Below are 23213 nucleotides of genomic sequence, written 5' to 3' on the forward strand. Positions count from 1 at the left end.
CCTTGAGCAGACTATCTAACTTCTTTGCTTGTTTTCCTCATCTTAAAGCTATTAGTATCAAAACTGTCTTTACTGAAGCATGTACATTTTTGAAATAAATAAATTTGTGTCTGGTTTTGCAAAGCTGCTATGTTCTAAGAGAATAGGGTGTTGGTGGACCAGGTCATCGTATTTTCAAACCAGAGCTGAATTGTTTGTTGTGACTTTTTGAAAACACTTTTGAAATTTAGGCCCATATTTATCAAACGTTTAAGACACAACCAGTCTTTGCATGATGGTTATTTATGCCATGATGCTTACTTTTGACAAACTAGAAGACTGTTATCATTAACTTAAAAATTGTTAGTTGTTTTCAGTAATGAGAAATGGCTCTGAGGTTGAGATCCAAAGCTAATTCAGCCCAGCTTTGTTTTTCAGGCTTATGTTCAGTATAATGAAGATAATGCGGACAGGGACGTCCAGACTGAAGAGGTTGAGACTCAGGAAGTGTGGACCCAGCACCCGGGGGAAGGCGCGGCCGTGTCTGGGGGTAACCAGCCTCTGCTCTCGACCCTGGGAGTTGTGTTTCCTCCCTTTCTTGTTCTTTCCTCCGTCTCGAGTGTGGTTGTCACCACGTGACTGTGGAAACACCAGAGCTCTTCCAAACACCACCCTTAGCACCTGCGCGGAGCTGGAGGCCTGGGCTGGGCCCTGATCAGGGTTCACAACACTTGTTCCTAAACGGAGGGGAAAGAGCCCACACGCCAAACCAGCGCTTTGCAGATGGGCTTCTAGAACACTCTCTGCTCTTCATGTGGGGTAGTCTGTTCTCATTCTTAGAGAAGTTTCATCGTTAAGTACATTTTCCAGGTATGTTACATCAAGACAGATGGAAGCCCCTGGAATATGCAGAGTTGTGCTTGCCTTGGGTTCTCCTCGGTTACGTACGTGCTAAATATTGCTTGACTGGTGGATTGTTCATTCTGAGGAATTACCTCTGTTACTCCCTTTCCTCAGGGAAGTCTCATCCTAAGAAAATAACACACTTAAACGTAACACATACATAATAAACTGATGCTTTAAGTAGGATTCTGTTTACAGACTTCTGAGAAATCAGGAGGAGATCTAGAGGATGAGATGGGACCCCCTGGCTTCCCCTCCAGGGCTCCTGGTTCGCTCCTACGCCCTTTGACGTGTGCGACCGTGACCGTGAGAGTTGCGCTGGCTGGTTTCATGTGCACTGTTTTTCAGGGAGTGAGCGGAGAGGCCCCCTTGATGCCGCCACCGTCATCCCGAAGGTCAACACGCCCCGCCTGTGCAGCTTCCTCCGGGCCGCTTGCCAGGTGCGCTCTGCCCTGGGCAGGGACCCCAGCAGCTTCTGTGGCTGCAGGCACTGTCTGTGTGTTTGGATTCTGTACTGTAATGTTGGTTGCTTGCATTTTAAAATGAATATAGACTAAAAAACAGACATACAAAGTCGGCAAGGTGAGCACACATCTAGGGTATTTGAAACTAGTAAACTCATGACTTTAAAAACTGGTTATGGAAATCTTCAAAGTCCGTACAAAGGTCGAGGGGCGGCAGGTGGCCGCCGCGTGCTTCAGAGGTCCCGGCTTGCAGCCCTTCACCTCTTGAGCCCCACCACGCACCCCTCAATTACGTCAAGCAAACCACGGTCACCGTCCTGGTCCCGCCATGGGTGTTTCCGTATGAGCCCCTGGAGGAAGAGAATCAGAATCAGTAATGTTTCTCAGTACATCCAGCGTAAGGTCGGCGTTTGTGTTTCTTCACTATCTCGTGCTGTTTCCACGTCAGCTCAGAATTCAAGTCTAAAGCACCGATAAGTATAATACACATGAATCCGACATGTAGATTCAGAATGAGACTGTCCTCAGCCCCGTGCTGGACGCCTGGTGGTGGTCTCCAAGCTGTGTTACGGAGAGTCTGTGCTTTACGAGATACGACCGTGCTTTCACACGCTTGCACGTGAAGTCAGCCACTCTCAGTGAGAGTTCACACGCTCGGGTGCCGGGTGACGTGGAGGAAAGGTGGGCTGGAGCAGGAAGCAGGGGTGGCCGGGGGTCAGAGACCTTTATCTCACCCCTGGGCCTCCCGCCCCGTCCCGTCTGTTCTCAGCGGGTGCCTCTCCTGAGTCCACCTCGCCTTTGTCTTCCCCATTGTCGTCCTGAGCATGACCCACGACCCATGAGGGCAGTGACGGTGATTTGCTGTCACACTGGGTCCTTACCGCAGCCCGGTGAGCAGGACGTGGTGCTGTAGGTGGCATTTCCATGCCCCTGTTTCTTCTAGAAAAGCTGGAGGGTCCCTTTCCCCACTCCCGTTATTTTAGCAAAAGGTTTACTATGAAAAATGACATCCAGTGTTAAATAATGGCTCTGGAGTTTACATTAATGGAACTTTACCAGGTAGTTTCTATTATTGTGCGGAAAGGAGAAAGTAATTTCCTTCTGTCCGTTTACTGATGTCCTGGACTTAGGCAGTTATTTTAAGAAACAGGTAAGATCAGGTAGTGCTTTGTTTTATCTTGTAAAATGAGTCCATTTGAGAGTGTTGAAGAAGGACTGCTCGTGTGTCTTTGAAAGGTGATTGCGGTTCTGCTTGAGGAGGATCGGGTGGCGTCAGAGCCGAGCTGCACGCCCCGGGCGCAGGACTGCACCCTGCGTTTCAGCGATAGCTCCGCGCAGCTGAACACCAGCTTGCCGTTCCTTCAAAGTAAGCGGTCCTCAAAGTAAACACTCACGTTGAGACAGTGACCATTACTGCTACACCCTGTGTTAGCAGGGGGATTACCGAACAGGGAGCGGAGGTTCAGCTTCTACAGACTCGAGCGCGTGTGTCACAGGAATGACGGGCACTCACGGCTAGAGGGACGGGGGGAGCAGCGTGAGGGAGCGTCCAGGTGGGAGTCGTGTGGTTAACTGAGCCCAGCGCTGACTTAGATTTAAGTTGATCCGTGGTTACAGAGCATGAAATTCACCGAAGTGAAGCCCGTGTCATCACAGGTGGAGTGGAACTGCATGTGGTCATAAACAAAACAAACTGCGTGTGCATGACCAAGTGTAAATTGCTTAAGCAGGTCGCCTCCTTGCTTTTAAAACAAGTGGCTGGTGAGGGCTTGGGTGGCAACCATGGTCCTGGTCTGCGTGGAGAAGGGCAAGGAGTGCACGGGCCCCGCAGTCAGCCCTGCCGGGTGCTTCTGGGCCTGCATGACCCGGTGCATTGATGCCGCTTGTTCTAGAAGTTCCTCTATCCTGCCTGCTGTAGAGATCTAGATTTGTATCCATACCTCTGCATTGACCATTAGCACAAATGGCATTGCTAATTTAAAAAACTCATGTTGGGCTTCCCGGGTGGCGCAGTGGTTGAGAGCCCGCCTGCCGATGCAGGGGACACGGGTTCGTGCCCCGGTCTGGGAGGATCCCACATGCCGCGGAGCGGCTAGGCCCGTGAGCCATGGCCGCTGAGCCTGCGCATCCAGAGCCTGTGCTCCGCAATGGGAGAGGCCACAACAGTGAGAGGCCCGCGTACCGCAAAAAAAAAAAAAAAAAAAAACCAACTCATGTTGTTTGAGGGTATTTTTGTTTTTAAAAGGTAAGAGTTATCCTGTTAGAAAAACAATAAATCCTTGCATCTATAGCATTCAAAATACAGCTGTCCACACCACCACCTCCCCCTGCAGCCCAAGAAACAGGAATTAAAGCAGTGCTTTCCTCCAGGAGCTGATAAGCGATGGTGGCTTCACAGAGCCGGGGCTGGGGCCCGGGTCGTGCTTGTTCCAGAACCCTTAGGTAGAGACAGAGGACGCACGGGTGTTGTCTGGGACTTGCCCCTTAGTTCCGAGTGTGGGCAGAGTGGAGGTTTTTCTTGTGTTTTGTTTTAGTAAAGTGAGTTTTGAGGTAACGGGAGAGGAGATTGGGATGGCAGGTGTCCTTGACCTGGGCCTGGTTCACGTTACCTGGATCTGAGCTCCAAGGGAGTGACACGGGACCCTCACAGAGTCCACTCGATGCCACCGTCGCCAGGAAACATGCAGCGCTGGTGGCCCACTCATTCTTCTTGATACTCAGGAGTGTGTGCAGTGTCCCAGGCCTCAGAGCCACAGTGGACAGACAGACAGACAGAAATCCTGCCTCTGTAAGTGGACCGAACGAGGGGAACAGACAGTGTATCTGAGGGACGGATATCAGGAGGAAGATGGGTGTCAGGCAGGGTCCCGTTGCCGGGGGAGAAGGCACTGATGGGGCAGCTGTGACGCCCCACCCAGGTCACCTCTGCTCCCATGGGCCCGTGGGAGTAGCTGATGGACAGCGGAGTCCCAGGCCGCTTTGTGCCGAGCGTGGAGGAGGGTGGCTTCTAGCAAACGAGGCCAACTTGGACGTTTTCAAGTCGAGCTTGGCCATTTGTCAAAACCCCGATTTCAGGTGCGGGCATCTTCGGAAGACCATGTTTATTTCTTCATTAAGCTGAAATGTATCTGAATAATCTTAAGTATGTTAGTTTCACGTGGCAGATCACTGGCAGATCAGTAAATGCAGAAACATTTTTCTTGTCTTATCCTCAGACCGGAGAGTATCCTACCTGCATGCCTCTCAGGTTCAGAGGCGGATGGTGGTGTCCGTGCACGGCAGACCTGGGAAGGCCTTCGCGCCCCTGCTGGACAGCAGATACGTGCTCTGCGTGTGGGACATCTGGCAGCCGTCGGGGCCCCAGAAGGTCCTGATATGCGAGTCGAAGGTATAGCCTGGGAGAGCTGTGGGTGTCACTAGCAGAGGGCAGGCACCAGGAGGGCGTCCAAGGCCACTGCTTTCTGTCCCTGCCGCCCCAGCTGTGTGCAGGGTGACGAGGTGCAGAAACTCCTAGTTGGAAGGACCAGCTCGACGGAGGGGCCAGGTTACCGCAGCCTCTCGGTCCCTGGCATTCAGCACTGTCGTGGCTGTGACTTAATGGAAACATTGGCTCTGGCACCCCTGGGATCCCAGAAGTGTGCTTCCTGGCTTGCTCCACTTGGTCCGGATATTGTAGCGCTTTCTTAACGTGCCTGAGATTTTCCAAGTCCTTGGCCTCGTGCGTTTCCTGCCCCTGGTTAGCGGGGCTGTGGTGTGATGACCACGCGGATACAGTGGGAGAGCTGCCCTTTTACGCGTGTGTTTCTAGTCATGTGCGCCTTGACCTCAAAGTCGTCGATTTCCTCCAAAGCTGTGGAGAAGGATAACTTTTATGGGTATCAGTTTTGGGGGCTTGAAAATAACAACTTACTGTGATGCAGGATGTAAATAAAATGGCAGGAGGGCTCAGCCCTTCTGGGCCACCTGATGGGGCTGAATGGAGGCACCGTGGCCATGCCCCGCAGCCGCCATCCCTCCCGTCACCCAGGGAGGCGACACACAGGCGCCCTTGGCTTCCAGGTGGAAGGTCCATGGGCACCGGTGCCTCCACTTGTCAGCCCCCGGCTTTCTGTGCATCTTTCTAGGTCACTTGCTGCTGCTTTAGCCCCTTTAAAGCCTTCTTGCTGTTTGCTGGGACCGTGCACGGCTCGGTGGTCGTGTGGGATCTGAGGGAAGATGCCAGGATCCATCGTTACGTGAAGCTGAGTGGGTGCTTCTGGACGTTCAGGACCGCAACCTTTTCCACCGGTCAGTGACACTGCCCGCCAGCCCAGGGTCTTCCGGAGCAGCCGTGAAATCCCTTTGCATCGTTCATGTAGGTCATCCCAGAGGACAGCGCTGACCTAAGAGCAAAAGAGACCTGTGATAAACAGGAGAAACGGCCTCCTTCCGGCAGCTGCTCAGGCAGCGGCAGTGGTGATGGGAGTGCTCCGTCCTGTTAATAACTCTGGGGACTTCAGGTCCTCAGTGAGATGACGCCCAGTTTTAAACCAGTCTGAGGTGTGTTGCTGTGTGCACTCCTGTGGCTCAGACAGCCCCACTGGAGGCTGAAGGAGAGAAGTAGTGGCCTCTCGGGGGTCAAAAGGAACCAGAACCACTGGAGCTGCCAGGACCCCTAGTTAGACTCCTGTGAATACTTCATGCCATGCGGTTGCTGCCACAACCACCCACAACCACAACCACAATTACAATTCCAACCACAGCCAATCACAACCATAACCACAACCGGTTACAACCATAGCCAACTACAGCCATAACCACAACCATAACCAACTACAACCACAACCAACCACAACCACAATTCCAACCACCGCCAATCACAACCATAACCACAACCACAAACAAGGACAAGCACGACCACCACCCCACCCCGCCCCAACCCTGGGTAGGCACTTGTGTTCTGGAGTTTTCTCTCAGTGCTTTGTGCACGTGACCTGTTCAGCACCCGTCTCTGCCCACCTGCCAGCGCTCAGGGCTGGGAGGCTCGTCCATGAGCACACCGACCTTGGGGCAGGGCCTGCGCTCAGACCTGACTGTCTCTCACCATCCTTCTCCCTGTTCCTGCCCAGGGACCACCCCCCCACCACCACAGCTGGCTTTGCGTCTCCCCGTCTTCACGAGTCCCAGGATCGGCGTTTTCTCTGTAGTTTTACCTTCTCCGAAGGCAAGTGCTGGGACCCTGCAGGGCCCAGACCTCCGAGCCTGGCCTCCGTCCCTTCGGGAGACGTGCCTGCGCTCACGGCTGTGTGCGGCTCAGAACGTCACCCCTCCTTCTCTGGGCAGGGTCCTCTGCTGGGCACCACGTGGGTTTTTGCGCCCGCTGGTGGGCGGGCTCCTGGTTAATTCCCATGGCTGGCGGTCAGGACTGGAGCCTGCACCCCAGGCGCCACAGGCTGCACGTCCTCGCCAGCGGGGCCGGCAGACTTCCTGCCCTTCTGGTGGGTGCTGGTGTGTCTCGGGGTTTTATTTTGTGTTTCCCTGAGGACATGGGATGCGGAGCGTCTCCAGGTGCTTATTTGCTGTCTGTCTTCAGTGGGGTGTGTTTAGGTCTTTCACGCATTTGTAAATTGATTTGTTGCTTCTTACTGGTGCGTTGTTCGAGGCCTCGTGTGCTCTGGACACAGTCCTGTGTCAGGCGTGTCGGGTGTGCCTCCTTCTCTTCACCAGGTATCCTGATCGCCCCTGCCTGGGGCACCGCACGTATCCTGCATAGCTCTATACGTTCTTGGAGTACATCTGTGTTTTATACATAAAAGGCAAGGTTTCTTTTGTCTCCCAACAACCAATTTTTGCCCCTTTGGGGGTGAAATTGCCACTATTGAGAACATATGAGTTTATAGGTACCTTATGGGTTGGATGCTGTTAGAAAAGATATCTTTTAAGAATGTGCATTTTCTAAGTGCTGCTGATATTACTAATTAACCTTTGAATTCACCACCGTGTTCAAAACACTAAAACTCTTAAGTTTTTAAACTTAATTACTCCATTAACATGCTGCCTTCGTTTCCTTTTGCCATTCAAACCTTCAAAGCCTCAGTAACCTCAGGCCCAGAGGCCACACCCCTTCCTCAGCTGGCCTCCCTCACGTTCACTGAATCTGAACCCCTGTCACTTATTCTACATTCCTGAGACCGTTTTGTCTTTTTCTTCAGTTTCTTTCCTGAGTTCAGCCCTAACTCTCATTTTCTTTCTTGATGTTTTTTAATCCATTTTTGTTCTGGATTTCTGATTTCAGATGTTTTTGTTTGTTTATGTGCTTTAAACACATTTCCAGACGTATTTTTGAAGAGATGTGATGTAGTTTGGAGTGTTGGGTTTTGGTCTTCTGTCTCACGCTTGTTTTTTGGAGGGGGAATTTTCATGGGTTGAAATGCTTTCATTTGCATTTTCTCTCGAGTTCCCTCGGTAGCTTTGTGTGGAGTTTGTCTGTTCTTTTCCACTCCTGGACATTTTGTAGGTGGATATGCCAGGTCAGAGGAGCTCTGTTCCATTGGACTGTGAGGTGTCGTTTCTTCAAAGGTGCTGCTCTTGGTTGGGGGGTGAGCCTGCAGCTCCCAGTCTCCCTACTCCCCGTTCCCTGTGCCGCTCTGGCCGTGAGCCCCCCGCTCCCCTGCAGCCGGGAGGCCCCAGCTTCTGCGCTGTCTCTGCGACCCCCCTCGCCGTGGAGAGCCCCCCACCGCCCTGTCCGTCCTTGAACCTGCCGCCGTGCAGACCCAGGGCCGCCTCTCTTCTCACAGGTGTGACGTGGTCTGTGGCCTCTGCTCCTCGGTGATGCTGAGAGCCGTGGCACGTGTCCTTTCACCGTGGTCCGCGTGGCCTTGTGCTTTGGGAAGATGTGCCTGTCCCTGCACAACGTTAACTGTACTCCACGGCTCACTACGTGCCTGTGGTGCATGTGCTTTTCATCCCCAGATGGTGTCCTGACGTCTGTAAACCACCGCAGCCCCCTCCAGGCGATAGAACCCATCTCAGGGTCTGTCTGCAAAAGACAGAGCTGTGTGCTTTCACCTTTTTCTACTCAAGAAGGTACGTGACCCTCCACTCCCATAAAATCCTGAGCTCAAGTTGTGAGATGTGGTTTCCTGGTTATGAGCTGGTCCTTCCCCAGTTCTGTCTTCACTAGAGCCAGCAGGCCTGTCCTTCCATGTCGCTTCCTTGGACGAGAGCGGGGTTCTCAACGTGTGGGTGAGTCGGACGCGCAAGCGCTCGCCCCAGGGTTTGCGTGGTGGTCGGTGGTCTGTGGTCGGGGTGGCAGGGGGAGATGCGTGCAGAGCAGGGGCGACCACGCAGTCAGCTATGGCGGGGAAGCCAGGACAAGACGGGCTTGCTGGGAATGCCTGTGGGAGTGAAAGGGGAGCAGTGTCAGGGCCGGAGGATGCACAGGGCATCGACCGGTCACAGAGTGTAGAGAAACAGGTCGAAGAAGGCGGTTTATAACTTTTAAACGCTAGTCTTTCTTCTGGAGGAATTACATTTTTAGTGCCTTAGTTAGAGCTACGCTTTGCTTAGACTGTTTCACGATTATTACACGTGCTGATATTCATCTTCAGTGTTCCATTCCAGGTGGTGGTTGAATTAGCAAAGGCAGATACTGCAGGTGCAATAAGTGACTTAGGTAACTATTAAATAAGAACTGAGTTTAATCAACGGTTGCTAAAATCAGTAAAGATGAAAATACCGATAACCGCTTTGAAGAATCAGTAATTAGCTGCATGGAAAATGAAGATTAAGTTGTGTATTTTATAACCTGTCGGCTGTTGAACAGGCCCCTGACGCCCTTGTCACAGGAGGCCCGTGCGTGTCGTCTGCTCTGTGCCCCCTGAGGGCGTCCCCGAGACTCGGTGTCTAAGGCCTGGGTGTGTGTGACCCCCAAGAACTCTGAGACTGGAGCCACCGGGGGTGGGGGTGCTCTGCGGCCGGCAGTTTGCTGTCCTGATGCCCTGGGCTGGGGCACCGAGGGGCCGCCCGCCTGCACTTCCTCAGCAGCTCCAGCCGCTTATTTAACGACCGGCCCCTTCACCTTGTTTGGGCCGGGGGCACCCCATAGAGCCAGCCAGAAAATAGGACCAGAGTCACTCTGACTTCTTGAAATGAGGAGGGGCCGGTGCTGTGGACCCCCCTCTCCTGGAGAAAGGATGCGGTGGAAACCATCCTGAGGGGCCTCTCTTCTCAGCCTCATCTTCCTGCAGCATCCCCTCTGCTCCCTGTGAGCCGGGGCTGCTGTGGGTGTGGGACATCGGGCGGGGCAGGACGGGGCTAGAGGGGCCGGAGGGGGCCTCCCCACCTGCATGGGGAACCGAAACCGGCACGGGAGGACATTTACAGGAGAGGGTTTCTGTGGGGAATTGGAGGTTTGTTAAATATTGATTTTTTTCTCTTTTTGCTTAAGTGTACTTCCCTTTTTAAATCAAATCTAAAAACGTAAAGGCTTTTTGTTACTGATTCCACCAACCCTCTTCCCCTAAGGCCCTGAACTGCAAATTCTTAATTCATATCCTAAGGCAATTGCAGGAACCTCCCCTGCGTGAGGGACGGGACACTCTTCATCAATCTGCATTTTTATATTATTTCCTAACACAGATATTTAAGCAATGAAAAATAATTCCAGGCAAATGTAATTGGATTTTGGTTAACTTATATTAAGAGGTGCATTTACTTTCGGTTTCTCTGTTTGCAGGTTTACTCCCTGGAGGGAGGATAAAGCTGGTGCACAGCGTCGCGATTCAGCTGCGCGACAGGTAGGTCTGAGCCGCATCCCTGCTCACAAAGCCCTGTTTCCCACAGGAGGAAATAGCGTTAGGTAATAAGGCACGGCCAGGCTGGCACTGAAGAACCCTAACTTCTCCCATTGTATTTTTGCTAAATAGTTTATTTGCTACTTAGTTTATTATTAATGAATCAAAGTAATAAATGCAATTGCCAGGTATAGAGCTAACATTTTTCTTTGATTAAAATATTTTCTATCTTATGAATTGGTATGATTTGACTCTTTTTCATCCAGTTTTAATACAACCCTGAAGTTAAATAGACAAGTTTCAGGAACTAGAAACATTGGTATGAAAGTTTTATTCAGAAATTAGGTTTCTGTTTTTACTCAAATAACTTAATATGATGTAAAAATCTTAGATATATGAATATTGTTTGTGGTATTTATATATTTCATGTTAGTTTATCTCCCGAAGATGTCTTTTCTCATCTTTTCACCGCAGTCAGGGCCTAGCTATCAGCCTGTGATTTACCCTGGAAAACGCTTTGATATTAGCCTGACTTTTCCTCATCAGACAGAACACTTCTGGGTTGTATCAATGAATTCATACATGCTTCATGATTGTAAATCACCTGCCGTTGATTTCAGTATAATTATGACAAGGAGTGAGTTATGTTTGAAAAAACTCATCTAATACACTGCAGACCCCACCACGGTGGCCCCCTGACCGCTCACTGAATTTCTGTGAGACCATTCTCGTCTCCATTATGGCTGTATCACTTCATACCGTGCATTGCATTTATCTTTTAACTATAAATTTCTCCTGTACCTAACTATACGCTCTTTAAAGGAAAGTGTCACCTGTAGCTGATGTTAGGTTTTCCCCGCTAAATGCTGGCAGTGCCTCCCCCAGGTCCGGGTGTAACAAACATCTGTCCAGACCGTATCTGCACACTTGCCGAGTGGTGTGTGTTCTACCGGCTGCCTCGTGGTGCCTCTTCCCTCAGGGAGGGCCCTGAAGTGCAGACAAGTGACCAATAGCCGCTGCAGCCTTGGGGTCGGCCTCTGGCAGAGGGAGGCTGGCAGGGGTGGCGGTGAGGGGGCTGGGCTGAGAGGCAGGCCGCCCGGCAGCTGCCTGGCCCGGGGACTCAGAGCAGGAGCGGCTCTCCAGAGCCCCCCTGCCAGACCTGAGCCTCCCTTCCTGAACTCGGGCATTCCGGGGAGGAGGGGGACCTTGGGTGAAATGCCCCTGACCCCTGGGGCAGCAAGGCCTCCCCTGAGAGTGGCCTGGTGGCACGTCTCCTCATCCCCGTGGCTTGGCACACGCGTGAAGTGCTGGGGGGAGCCCCGCAGAGTATGGGCTCGGAGGAGGGACGGCCATGGGACGGGGGTGGGATGAGAGTCAGGGAGCCTGCGCCGGGCAGAGGGAGCCCAGAGGCATGAAGACGCTGACGGTTTCAGACCTTCGAGTAGGATTGCTATCAGGAGAGGGGTAGGGTCAGTGGCCTGACCCTCAGGAGGGTCTGCTGCGCCGAGGGTTCAGACAGTTCTCTCGAGGGTGACGGGGACTCATCTCAGATCTCTGCGTAAGGAGGGGTGTGTCTTGTTTGTGGTTTAGAACCATGAACTTGGCAACAGTGTAAGCTTGGAACAGAGGAGGGGACTCGGGGAGAGCTTCGGGAGCTGCCGTGGGGGTGGATCGAGATCCGAGATGAGAGTCTGAACCAGGCGGCACTCGTGGGGACGGAGGGCCAGGCTCAGTCAGGGGTGGGACTGAGCACACCTGGTGGCCGGCTGGTTCCAGAAACCGGGGAGAGCCTGCCTCTCGCCCAGGTGTCCAGCTCAGCTGAGGGGCACCATGCAGCTGAGGACCAGGAGGGAAGAGGGGGCCTGGGGGTGGGAAGGGCGGGACCTGGTCGACCCAGCATGGAGGTGACCAGGGCAGCGGGCCCCGAGGCGGGGATCTCGGCCGGAGGTAAGAGAGGGGAGAGACCGAGGGGCCAGATCCCCGACCCGGGACCGGGGCAGCGTGGCAGGAGCAGCCCTGGGCCCTGGTTGTTACAATACAAACACTGTGCAAGGTAAAAAACCAACAACACACTAAATACAGTCTTTTAAAGAAGAGAGGGAAGTGCCAGAATAAGGGTGGAGCTTGAAGTCAGCCTGCAGGCTTTTGGGTGGTGGTGGGGCTGGGAGCTGGCTCCCGTGGGGACCAGGGACGTGTCAGGCCTGCTGGGCAGCGAGCTGGAGCTGACCCCTGCCCGGGACCCTGGGTCGCACTGCCCCTCCAGTGGGAGAATCCCAGAAGCCGAGTCGGGGTGCGGTCAGGGGTTCACAGCTGAGGAGTGAGTGTGGGGCAGACCAGTGCCCGGGGGCTGTCAGCACCGGGACAGCTGCCTGCGGGCGGGCATGTCCACGGCCAGGCTCATGGTGGGGGTCACGGACGCTGCCGTGTGAGGGACACCCACCAGGGTACGAGAGAGAATTGTGCGATCAGAAAGACATTTCTCGAAATGGAGCTGTTGTCTCTGAAATTTAAGTCTGTGAATGAAAGAGTGGATTAGACAGTAGAAGAAAGAATGAGTGAGCAAGAGGATGGGCTGAAGGAACTGTCCAGAGCATGGTAACCGAAGGGAAAAGGAACTAGAAGCGCGTCCAGTGGCAGATGGCAGGTGACGGTGTTAAGTGTCACTTCCGCCCTGACAGTTTCAAGACTGCCCATCTGTTCATCTTTGCTGTTTTCCAGACTTTCCCATAAAGGTTATGAATTTTGGGGGTCCACACAAACACTGAACGTTAAATTTCTGCCTTCAGACCCTAATCGCTTTGTTGTTGGCACAGACATGGTGAGTAATGGTCTAAATTTCATTCTGTAAGTATTTTTGTTGGAGATAAACTTACTGTTTGCTTTAATCAGAATGTTGATTAAATTGTTTCAAGAATAAGAGCTTTACCCTGCCTGGTTCCCTCCTTCCTCTCCCTTCCAGGGCCTCATCAGCCATGGCACCAGACAAGATGTGAGAGTCTCTCCCAGGTTGTTCAGGCCCCAGCAGCAGGGCGTGAGGCCGGTGAAGGTGAACGTGATTGACTTTTCACCGTTTGGAGAACCAGTATTCCTGGTAAGAATGCCTGTTTTTTAAGCACCGATTCTTTTGCAGCGTCTGCTGGGATCTACAGCACTCGGGTCTGGTCTCCTGAAGTCCCATCCGTGTGCTCAGCACAGCTCATTCCATGAGGCTGTTGTCTGGATCTTCAGACGTTTTATTCTGACGTCATTTTCGACTTGTAGAAAAGTTACAAGGACGGCACAGAGCGTTCCCCCTCGCCCCCCCACCATCCTGAGCATGCAGTGACACACTTGCCGTGGCCAGGACGCTCCACCCCAGGGGCTGGGTGTTGGTCTTCTGTAGCCCAGGCCAGCCCCAGTCAGTCCTGCTCTCTGCAGGTCTGAGTGCAAGCCCACGACTGTCCCGACTGTCCTTTGTGAGCAGCGTCGTGGCCCAGGTCACGCGTCCCGTTCAGTCACTGTGGCTGCTCACCGCCTTCACTGGGACCGGCCTCAGCATCGCACAGAGGGCCTGGACGTCCCCTGTGGAGTCTGGGGACGTCTCCTCACAATTAGATGCAGGCCTTTCCTGACCGTGGGGCCCCTCCTTCCCTGTCTGATCAGCCAGGGCCTGGTGGAAGACGCACAGACCCCGAGCTGCTGCTGTTTCTCACCCACCGTGTCGGCCACCAGGCGGGTTCTGTCACCCTGTCGTTAATTCCATGGGAGCTGTCGCTGGTCAGAAGACTGCCTTTCTTCCGTGTGTATTTCTCGTCTAAACGTGGACACAAGGCTTTTCACTGTCTTCAGTGCATCTCAGATTCACTGCCTGCATTTATTCCGCTGCTCAGATGGTCCCCCCGGGGGAAGGGGTCCCTGGAGGTGGTTCTGACATCATTCCGGGAGCCCCTCTTTGCTTTCTGGCACAGGAACCCTCGGGATCAGCCATTACTCCAAGGAGTCCTGGCTCCTGTTAGGAGAAAATTACCTAGAAACCAAGACCTGGGCAGTCAGAAGTGCTTGTGTACAGGACACGACATCGAGATCTCCTCTGGTCTCCATCTACGCACCACCCACCCGGCGTCGCACACACCCCCTATTCCCTGGCTGGCCCAGGGTCCCCTCCACCCTCCCGACAGTGGACACCTGGCTCTATTATGCATAAATCTATTCATTTACTTTAGAAGCTTTCGTGATTGCTATATCTTGCCTCTGCTTTTTTTGAAAGATTAAATATGTGAAGAATTAAATATATTGAGTAAAAAGGAATTAAGTTTCCTTTTCCTAGGCTAAAAATTTAGTTTTTTACTAGGCCAGCTGAGTTTTGTTTTATGGAAATTTCAATCCAAAAGGAATGTAAAGCCGTATTATATGTGCAAACGTATGTGATTGTTTTAGAAAAGACGTCAGTCTTACCAATCTTAATGTCCTATGCTTGAGTCAGCAATATTCAGCTTTGTTAAAAATAAACACCTATTTATATGTTCACTGAATTAACCCATCATTAGCCCTTTTGGGGAGGGGCAGGGGGTACAAAGTGTATCAGAATCTCCAAACGCTCACCTTTGTGATTTGTGAGGACAAGATATAATGTTACAATTTTATGTTTGGAAAACAAAATATAAACCAAATATTTTTGCTGTACAACAAAAAAAGCTGATGTCCTGAAAATTTTCCTTGGCTACTGAGCTTGAGTAAAAAAGGGAAAAGAACTGTGATAAGGTTTCCCCGCCTCCCCCAGGCCGGCTGTTCTGACGGGAGCATCAGGCTGCACCAGCTGACGGCCGAGCACCCGCTCCTGCAGTGGGACAAGAGCACCCACGGCCGCGCCGTCATTGGCCTGCAGTGGTCCTCGACGAGACCGGCTGTGTTCCTGGTCCAGGACGACACATCCTGTGTGTATATTTGGGACCTCCTGGAGAGCGATTTGGGTCCTGTCGCCAAACAGCCCGTCTATCCAGACAGGTAAGTCTGATGAAACTCAGGATGAGCCCTCCTGGGTGACTTTTTGCAGAAGCATCACTGATGGTCTTTGTTGCTTAATTTATGTATAAGGTCACCACACTTTAAAGTATGGTTATTTATATTTAAATTTAAATATTAGTTTTATATTTATATGTTTGAGTAAGATCTTAAAAAAACACTTTAAAGTGTGTTTGTTTCATATTTAGTCCAAAATAGTCTAAGGATCAAAGAATTATGTTATCTATCGTTTATTTATTTATTTATATTGAGGTATAATTGATGTAAAACATATTGGTTTCAGGTGCACAACATAATGATGCGAAGTTTGTATATATTGTCTTTTTTTAAAAATTTTATTTATTTATTAATATGTGGTCTTAATTATTTATTTATTTTGGGCAGTGTTGGGTCTTCGTTTCTGTGTGAGAGCTTTCTCTAGTTGCGGCAAGTGGGGGCCACTCTTCATGGCGGTGCGCGGGCCTCTCACTATCATGGCCTCTCTTGTTGCGGAGCACAGGCTCCAGACACGCAGGCTCAGTAGTTGTGGCTCACAGGCCTAGTTGCTCCACGACATGTGGGATCTTTCCAGATCAGGGCTCGAACCCATGTCCCCTGCATTGGCAGGCAGATTCTCAACCACTGTGCCACCAGGGAAGCCCATATATTGTCTTATGATACGTCTGTCACCCTACATAGTTCCAGAAGTTTTTTCTTGTGATGAGAACTTTTAATATTTACTCTCATCAACTTTCAAATATGCCACACAGTGTTATTAACCATAGTTGCCATGTGTACACTACGTCCCATGGCTTGTTTATTTTATAACTGGAAGCTTGTACCCCTTCGCCCGTTTGGTCCACACCCCACCCCCCTTCCTTTGGCAACCACCAGTCTGTTCTCTGTCTGTGAGCCTGTTTTGTGTGTGTGTGTGTGTGTGCAGGGTAGAGGTGGGGTTTCACACAGAAGTGAGATCACACAGTGTTTGTCCTTCTCTGTCTAACTTATTTCACTTAGCATAATGCCCTCAGGGTCCATCCATGTTGTCACAAATGGATTTCCTTTTTTATGGCTGAATAATATTCCACATGTATATGGATATATATATATACACACACACACACATACACACACACACATATATATAACATATTCTTTATCCATTCATCCCTTGATGGACACTTAGGTTGTTTCCATGTCTTGGCTCTTGTGAATAATGCTGCAGTGGACATGGGAGTGCAGATATCTCTTTGAGATAGTGGCTTCATTTTCTTTGGATAAATACCCAGGAGTGGAATTGCTGGATTGTATGGTGGCTCTATTTTTAATTCTTGAGAAACCTCCACACTGTTCTCCACCAATTTACATTCCTACCAGCAGTGCAGGAGGGCTCCCTTTTCTCCACACCCTCTCCAGCATTTGTTATTTCTTATCTTTTTTATGATGGCCATTCAGACAGGTGTGAGGTGATAGCTCCTTGTGGTTTTGATTTGCATTTCCCTGGTGATTAATGATGTTGAGCATCTTTTCACTTGTCTGTTGGCCATCTGTGTGTCTTCTTTGGAAAAATTTTTATTTAGATCTTCTGCCCATTTTGTAATTGGATTGCTTGGTTTTTTTGCTATTGAGTTGTATGAGATCCTTATGTTTGGGTTATTAACCCCCTAACAGGTGTATGATTGGCAAATATTTTCTCCCATTCTGTAGGTTGCCCTTTCATTTGTTTCTGGTTTATTTTGCTGTGCAGAAGCTGCTTCGTAGTCCCACCTGTTTGCTTCTGTTGCCTTTGCTTTTGGAGTCAGATCCAAAAAATCATCCCCAGGCTGATGTCAAGGAGCTCTAACCTCCTATGCTTTCAGCATTTCTCTTCCTCCTGCTCCACCCTGGGAAGGTGGGTAATTGGGAGACTCAGGATCACACGGCGTGTGCTTCTCGATTTCAGGCTGGTGGCCATGACTGTCGTGGGTGAAGCAGAGAAGACCCACAGTGGCTTCCTGGCCCTGGTGCTGGCCAGAGCCTCAGGCGACGTGGACGTCCAGTACCTGCGGCGGGAGTGGGTGGCCCCGGTGGGCGACGAGCTGCAGAGGCTGCGGCTGCTGCTGCGGGAAGCCCTGTAAGTGGTGGGACACCGCGAGGAAGCCGTGCGGTGACCCCGATGTTACAGCTGATGGGTGTACATTCGTGTAGATAGAAGGCGTGTGGCCAGAATTCATTTTTCAAGAATGTCACTTCAATATGCCATAAATAAATTACTAATTTTGAATGGAAACAGCAGACATTTTAGTGTATACTGAACTTCAAAGGCAACAGAGAGCCAGGTAGGATGCTCTTTTCCAAGAATATTTCTACTGATTTTCAGAGCAGCTCTAAAATATTGTAACATTTATTACTAGGTTTTTAAACAATCCAAATAAAGATGTATTTAATGAACAGTTTTCTTAGTCATACGTAAAATGACATATTCACAGGTTTAAATTAAAGGACTGACTCTGCTGAAATGACCTCCCACCTGTGTTTCTTTAATACTTTGTTGGACTTCTGCTGGTAATGTTGGGATGTCTGTTCAGACACATTTGCACTATGCTTTATTATTAAAAATTAGTTTTGTCTAAAGATGATGCAAATATATAAATTCTCTTAATTGTACAGTTATAGGGATTTAAGGGCAGGAGAATTCTGGGGTGATGGCCTTTGCCTACATCCAGTGTCACTGACACAGTGACAGGTGAGCGTTCAGTGGGGCAGGTTTGTTCTCTCTGGGCCACATGTGGCTGCTGCTTCGCCAGCGATGGGACGGTTTCACCCCAGAACTGGGACCAGGCAGAGGTCAGTCTCCCAGGGCCTGGGGCGCCCTCAGCAGGCCAGCACCCGGCGCTGTTCACCGAGTTTCTCATGAAACCCTGAACTTCGCATCGTCCTGTTAGGACGCTGCGCCCTGCCTACACCTCAGAACTGCGGCGCTGCCCAGATCCCGCCGAGGACCAGGACCGGGCGACGCGACCTACGGGCTGGGAGGCGTTGGGCCCTGACCGCCCACCGTGGGGTCCACGCGGGCCCCCTGTGCTCGCCTCCTGCGCCACTGGAGCCCGGCGCCCGGCACGCCTCGTGTCCAGTGCCGCGGGGGGAAGAGGGATCGGGCGGTGTCGGGGGTCCGGGCGCTCACCTGGACGGCATCCAGTGGGTGCCTCCCGTGGGTGACCTTCTTGGGAGCCCCTCACGGCAGCCCCCCACCCCAGCGGCTCCCCGGGGGTTTCTCGCGGGTCCAGTCCAGGGTCCCCTCCACCCAGGTATGGGCTCCGTCCTCGGGACACGCGGCTCGCCCGCCGAGGCCTTTGCTCCTTCCGCGCGACCGGTCCCGGGAAACAGCAAACGAGACTGTCGTGTCGTGTCGTGTCAATTCCCCGGGAACCAACAGAGTCTGAAACGGGTGGAAGTGAACAGTGCAAAGCAGAGGCCAGAGAGGGCGACCCCCGTGCAGGCGACGCTCCCCAGCCCTGCATCCAGCTCCCCGCTCCCCTTTCCCCCCAGAGACCTGGACCTGGTAGCGCGGACCGCCACACGGGACCCGCCCCGGAGCCCCGGAGTCCGCTCGACTGCCCGGGTCAGCAGCAGCCTCCCGCAAGGCCAGCTCCACTGGGCTGAGCTGAACTGACCGGAACCTCTAAATCCATCGGGATTATTTAATTTATGTACAGTGGTTAGAATAGAAGAATTCTCTTAAATATGATGGTACCATCTTAAAATTATAAAATGAGATATTACCGTTTTTTGTTTTTTTTTTTTTTGCGGTACGCAGGCCTCTCACTGTTGTGGCCTCTCCCGTTGCGGAGCACAGGCTCCGGACGCGCAGGCTCAGCGGCCATGGCTCACGGGCCCAGCCGCTCCGCGGCATGTGGGATCCTCCCGGACCGGGCCTGCATCGGCAGGCGGACTCTCAACCACTGCGCCACCAGGGAAGCCCCCTCTCTACTTTCTGTACAAGCGGGCGCCTGGTGGGTTCGGTAACTCCCGAGCTCCCTTTCCCTCCACCCCTGCTCTGCGCAGGGACGTGCAGTCTGCAGCGCTGCTCTGTTAAGTTGCCCCATCGTCCCCCCAAGAGTAAACGCTCTCCACCCGCCTCCTCTTCCTTCAGCTTCTCCATCCCCCAGCCTTAAGCCTGTCTGACAAGGAAGGACTCTCTTGTGGGGCGGGGGGGCAGGAGGGAAGCCAGCCAAAACCCCTTCCAAAGGCCCCAGGGAGGCGGCCGGGGCTGCTTCCGGAAACGCCTAGTCCAGCATTCATGAGTGTATTTCATGCGCGCACAGAGACTGGGACTAAACTTACAGAGATGGGGCTCCTACAGAGCCAAGAACAGATGGTACTCGGGTCTTCACAGCAGGCTGACAGGTTTGGGAGAACACACATGCCCATGCCTGTGAAAGTCTGCAGTGATGAGTCACCTTATGACGGGGTTTTAGTATATTGTGTGCCTTTAAATCTGAATGAATTGTAATTATTTTTGTTATGACTTGAAAAATCACAAATTTTGCATATTCTAGATTCATGATTATAATGATTAAAACCAGGAAAGCTTGTGTTTTTCAGGTGTATTGAGTTCACTTGCTGCTTCTTATACTTTGCTATCTGTAGCATTCAGCATATAAGGATTTGTAAAGTCCTAAATCTCCAAAGGAGAGATTGGTGCTACTTGGCCTCATTATTTTGTAATTATATTCCAATAGTTTATTTCCCCCTGTTGGTCCTTCAGTGTCAGGGGTTGAATATAATGAATATAAGTAGCTTTAACCACGATCCCAGTGACAGCTCTGGGGTCATTGCTGGCGCTGAGGCCTGCTATCCAGGGCTCAGTCAGGGGCGCCCCGGGCAGGGGGAGGTGGGGTTGCTGTCACAAGTGGGGGCCCCCACCGCCTGTGCCTGCTCCACTTTCCTCATTAAACCTTTAGAGAAGATAATGGAAGTGACAGGCCCTTTTCTCTCCATCTTCCAAAGAACACTCTTCGGTACGTGATGCCCTAAATCCTTTGTGACGTCCCCAAGCTAAGCAGGGCCTCTTACAGGGCCCGGTGGTTGGCGATGCACAGATGGCGATGACACACCGCCCACGACCTCTGCGGAGTCTTGTCCCCATTTCCACGAATAAGAAAGTTAATCTGTAAACTTTCAGCAGGACCTGCATTCAGGTGGGGCAGCCGACTGGAGGAGCAGGGGCCTGGCTACCTGACGTCTACGTCCGTGGGTCAGGCTGAGGCTTAGAACTAAAGAGAAAGCTTTCTGTAAAGAAGAGACACTCACTGTCCCCAAGACTAAAGACAGCAGATTGGGGTGAAGAGAGATGGGAAGCCCAGTGATGCTGGTGTCTACCGCAGCTTGGTGAGAGGGGCACTGAGGCCACCTCTTCCAGGGCCGTACCCGCCCAGAGCCAAATGTGCAGGCCCAGAACCCATTCCCACTTCTGGGACGTTGTTCTGTGGGGATGCTCCAGCACATGCAGAAGTGCTCAAACATTCATCAACAGGAGGTGTGGAATAAACCAAGAGCGTCCGTGCCATGGAACATCATGCAGCTGTTACAAGTAAAGCACATCTGTGTGCAGACAGGCAAGATCCACACAGCCTGTCTTAACTAAAAAAGCAAGTTGCAGAAACTCCTATACAATATGACCTAATTTCCACGAAGAAAAAGAAGAAAGAGCAGCAGGGAGGGAGGGAGAGAGGTTTGCATAGACGTAGAGGAAACTATTGGGAACAAGATCATTCACTCTTGATATTTACTTCTCAAGCAGTAAGAGCCAGATGGAGGACGAAATTCAGAGCTTTTTCACTTTCTGGGTAATATCTGGATATAATATCTGAGGTTTGGTAACTCCTCTGTATGATTTTCTAACCCGAAAACCTGAAAAAAAGCACCATTGAAAAAACGCCATTCTTGCTAAGAAAGGAAGGTGCTCGTTATTTCCATCTATAGCGCGGCTCCTGGGCACACGCCCGTTCCGACATCACGTATTCACTTCCCTTCCTTGCGAATGCAACGCATTCCGACCTTAAGCAAATTCTCATGAAGCTCTTTCCACCAGTGGACAGCTGACAACGTACCATCACCTGGCGCCTGGGGCTCTCAGAAACTCACCAGAGGCTGGTCCGTCTGCTCATTTCTAAGTCAGCTTCTGGAGAATTTGACTTTCGGCAGTGTGCGGTATTCTCTTGGAATGAAGCAGTTTGGTTGAACATGGAGTTTATTAGAAATAGATTTTATCTGTCTGTGGCACAAATGCAGTTAGCGGTTAGCTCACAGAAGGTACACACACATACGTGCACATATGCGAGCACGCATGTGCTCAGCCCTGGCCTTAGTTAGCAGGTTCTCAGGTTCTGTGGAGCTGTGGGGTGGGTGTGTTGGGAGCCGCAGGTGCCCCCCACCCTTGCAGGGCTGCTGGGCGCCCCGTGCATCACCCCCACCGCTGACCAGATGCTGCAAGGAGCACGTCCAGGCAGGCGGCTAAGTACCCTGGGGGAGGTGGCTGCTTCCAAAGGCCGCAAGCTGCCACGTGCCCCTCTCCCCACCCCATAAGCCATCCAGGCTCCGCTTTAGACACGGGAGGATTTCCTCCAAATGTCCTCAGTTTGAGGTCCTGGGGCCTCAGCATTTGCTGGTCAGAGTCACCCAGCGAACAGACACGAAATGTGTTTTACTCAAGCGGTCACACATGGCAGCTTGGGGATATTCCACACACGTTTACAACATTTTATTTGGTCACCCCCTCCTCTGCTAACAGTGAGTGGTATTCACTCTCCCCTCTGCTGTCAGTCAGGCCAGACCGCCCAGTTCCAGGCCCGCGGCCTTGGCTCCCAGCAGCTGACGGACGTGCAGGTGCACATCTGACGCCCGCGCTCCACCAATGGCCCCGGGCACCCTGGGAGCTGGCTCTTCAGTTGGTCGTGCAGATCTGGTCGCAGCAAATCGTCTGAGCTGGGGAGCCGGGTTGCCGGGGGCTCCGGGTGGACGCTGCCACTCATTGACCAGGCTCCTCTCACAAGGGGCCTGGGTGCACACCCCAGAGGGACGCTGCAGGGCGACGGCCTCGCGGCGCCCACCCCCCCCCCCCCCCCCCCCCCCGTCCCCGGACGTCCAGCCCGCCTCCTCAGCCCGGCCCTGCCTGCCAGGCCCCGCTCCCTGGAGCCAGTCATCCCGATAGCTGGCACCTGCGCTCAGGTCTGTGATGCGTCAGGACGAAGACTCTGTGGCCTCATTGTTAAAGGGGACCAGTATCACAAAGGGGTTGGAGAACCGAGTGCAGCGGCAGAGAAAGAAGAGCCCGGATGGCGGTGTGCGCAGGACTGGGGCAGGTGGGGCCCACCTGGGCTTGCGGGAGGGTTCCACGGAAGTCCTCAGCGGGCGCCTGTGTGTCCCGCACACAAGGGGCTGCCCTGTGGGACCTGGGGGCTGAGGCCGGCGATGCAGGTCATGCAGAGGAAGGGTGACCATGTCACTCAGGGCCAGCATCCCAGCTCAGGCCTGTGCCCCCTGAGAACAGGCACTGAGATCAGAAAATCCCGCGTTTTCTTCCACAGTCGCTGGACCCAAGTCCTGGGTTACTGCCACCTTGATCTTTCCTGGTCTCTTTGAAAATGGGTCTGTCTGCACGGCCAAACAACATAAAGAACAAAACTACCTAAATGCTGGAGTGTAACAATCGTTAGATTTAAACCCCGGGCGGTTACAAGGTAAGCCGGTTCCATGGGTGGGATAAGCCAAGCCCAGCTCCAGTAGGTCCGAGCTGATTCACCCCAGGCACTCCTGGCTGGGGCCTCGGGCTGCTGTGTGGTGGCACCTCTAGATGACCAAGGTCTCCGTCTGCAGGAAGGACAGGGCGCGGGAGCCGCGGGGGGCCTGCAGGGTGCCCTCCGAGCCGTTCCTCGAGATGGACCAGCTGTGCAGCCTGCAGTCCCGGCCGGAGGGCCGGCTGGGGCACAGAGTCCGCCGCCACATTCTCCTCAGCTCGCTCTGCACCTGGGGCGGGGGCGAGAGCAGGCGGAGCTCAGGCGGTCGGGCAAGCCGGAACCGAGACCCCAGCTTCCCCCTAGAGCGAATGCCCCTGGATGAGCGCTTCCCCTTC

At 52.5% G+C, this 23213-nt stretch overlaps 3 protein-coding genes across 4 annotated transcripts in view; 1 reads left to right on the forward strand and 2 right to left on the reverse strand.

Moving 5' to 3' along the window:
• The window catches only part of DYNC2I1 (dynein 2 intermediate chain 1), a 49772-nt gene extending 32110 nt beyond the window's left edge, over positions 1-17662 (forward strand). The window contains exons 13-25 of one of the 2 annotated variants that reach the window (XM_082632209.1): positions 418-529; positions 1231-1322; positions 2583-2712; positions 4562-4734; positions 5471-5633; positions 8298-8411; positions 8494-8570; positions 8949-9000; positions 10063-10123; positions 12839-12938; positions 13080-13211; positions 14880-15103; positions 17043-17662. In XM_082632209.1, the coding sequence (XP_082488335.1) occupies positions 418-529; positions 1231-1322; positions 2583-2712; positions 4562-4734; positions 5471-5633; positions 8298-8411; positions 8494-8570; positions 8949-9000; positions 10063-10123; positions 12839-12938; positions 13080-13211; positions 14880-15103; positions 17043-17217 (1605 nt within the window). In that variant the 3' untranslated portion in view covers positions 17218-17662. The remainder of the gene's footprint in view (positions 1-417; positions 530-1230; positions 1323-2582; positions 2713-4561; positions 4735-5470; positions 5634-8297; positions 8412-8493; positions 8571-8948; positions 9001-10062; positions 10124-12838; positions 12939-13079; positions 13212-14879; positions 15104-17042) is intronic. The other variant, XM_082632210.1, reaches the window with a different exon arrangement.
• NCAPG2 (non-SMC condensin II complex subunit G2) overlaps positions 1-23213 on the reverse strand; it is a gene marked incomplete at its 3' end in the record, with an annotated part of 275587 nt that overhangs the window by 187295 nt on the left and 65079 nt on the right. The window lies entirely within an intron of this gene.
• VIPR2 (vasoactive intestinal peptide receptor 2) overlaps positions 21626-23213 on the reverse strand; it is a 66581-nt gene continuing 64993 nt past the window's right edge. The window contains exon 13 of the mRNA XM_082632202.1: positions 21626-23107. Within this exon, the coding sequence (XP_082488328.1) occupies positions 22931-23107 (177 nt within the window). The 3' untranslated portion in view covers positions 21626-22930. The remainder of the gene's footprint in view (positions 23108-23213) is intronic.

The sequence above is a fragment of the Mesoplodon mirus genome (genome assembly GCF_964341445.2).
Source record: "Mesoplodon mirus genome assembly, chromosome: 9".
NCBI lineage: Eukaryota > Metazoa > Chordata > Mammalia > Artiodactyla > Ziphiidae > Mesoplodon > Mesoplodon mirus.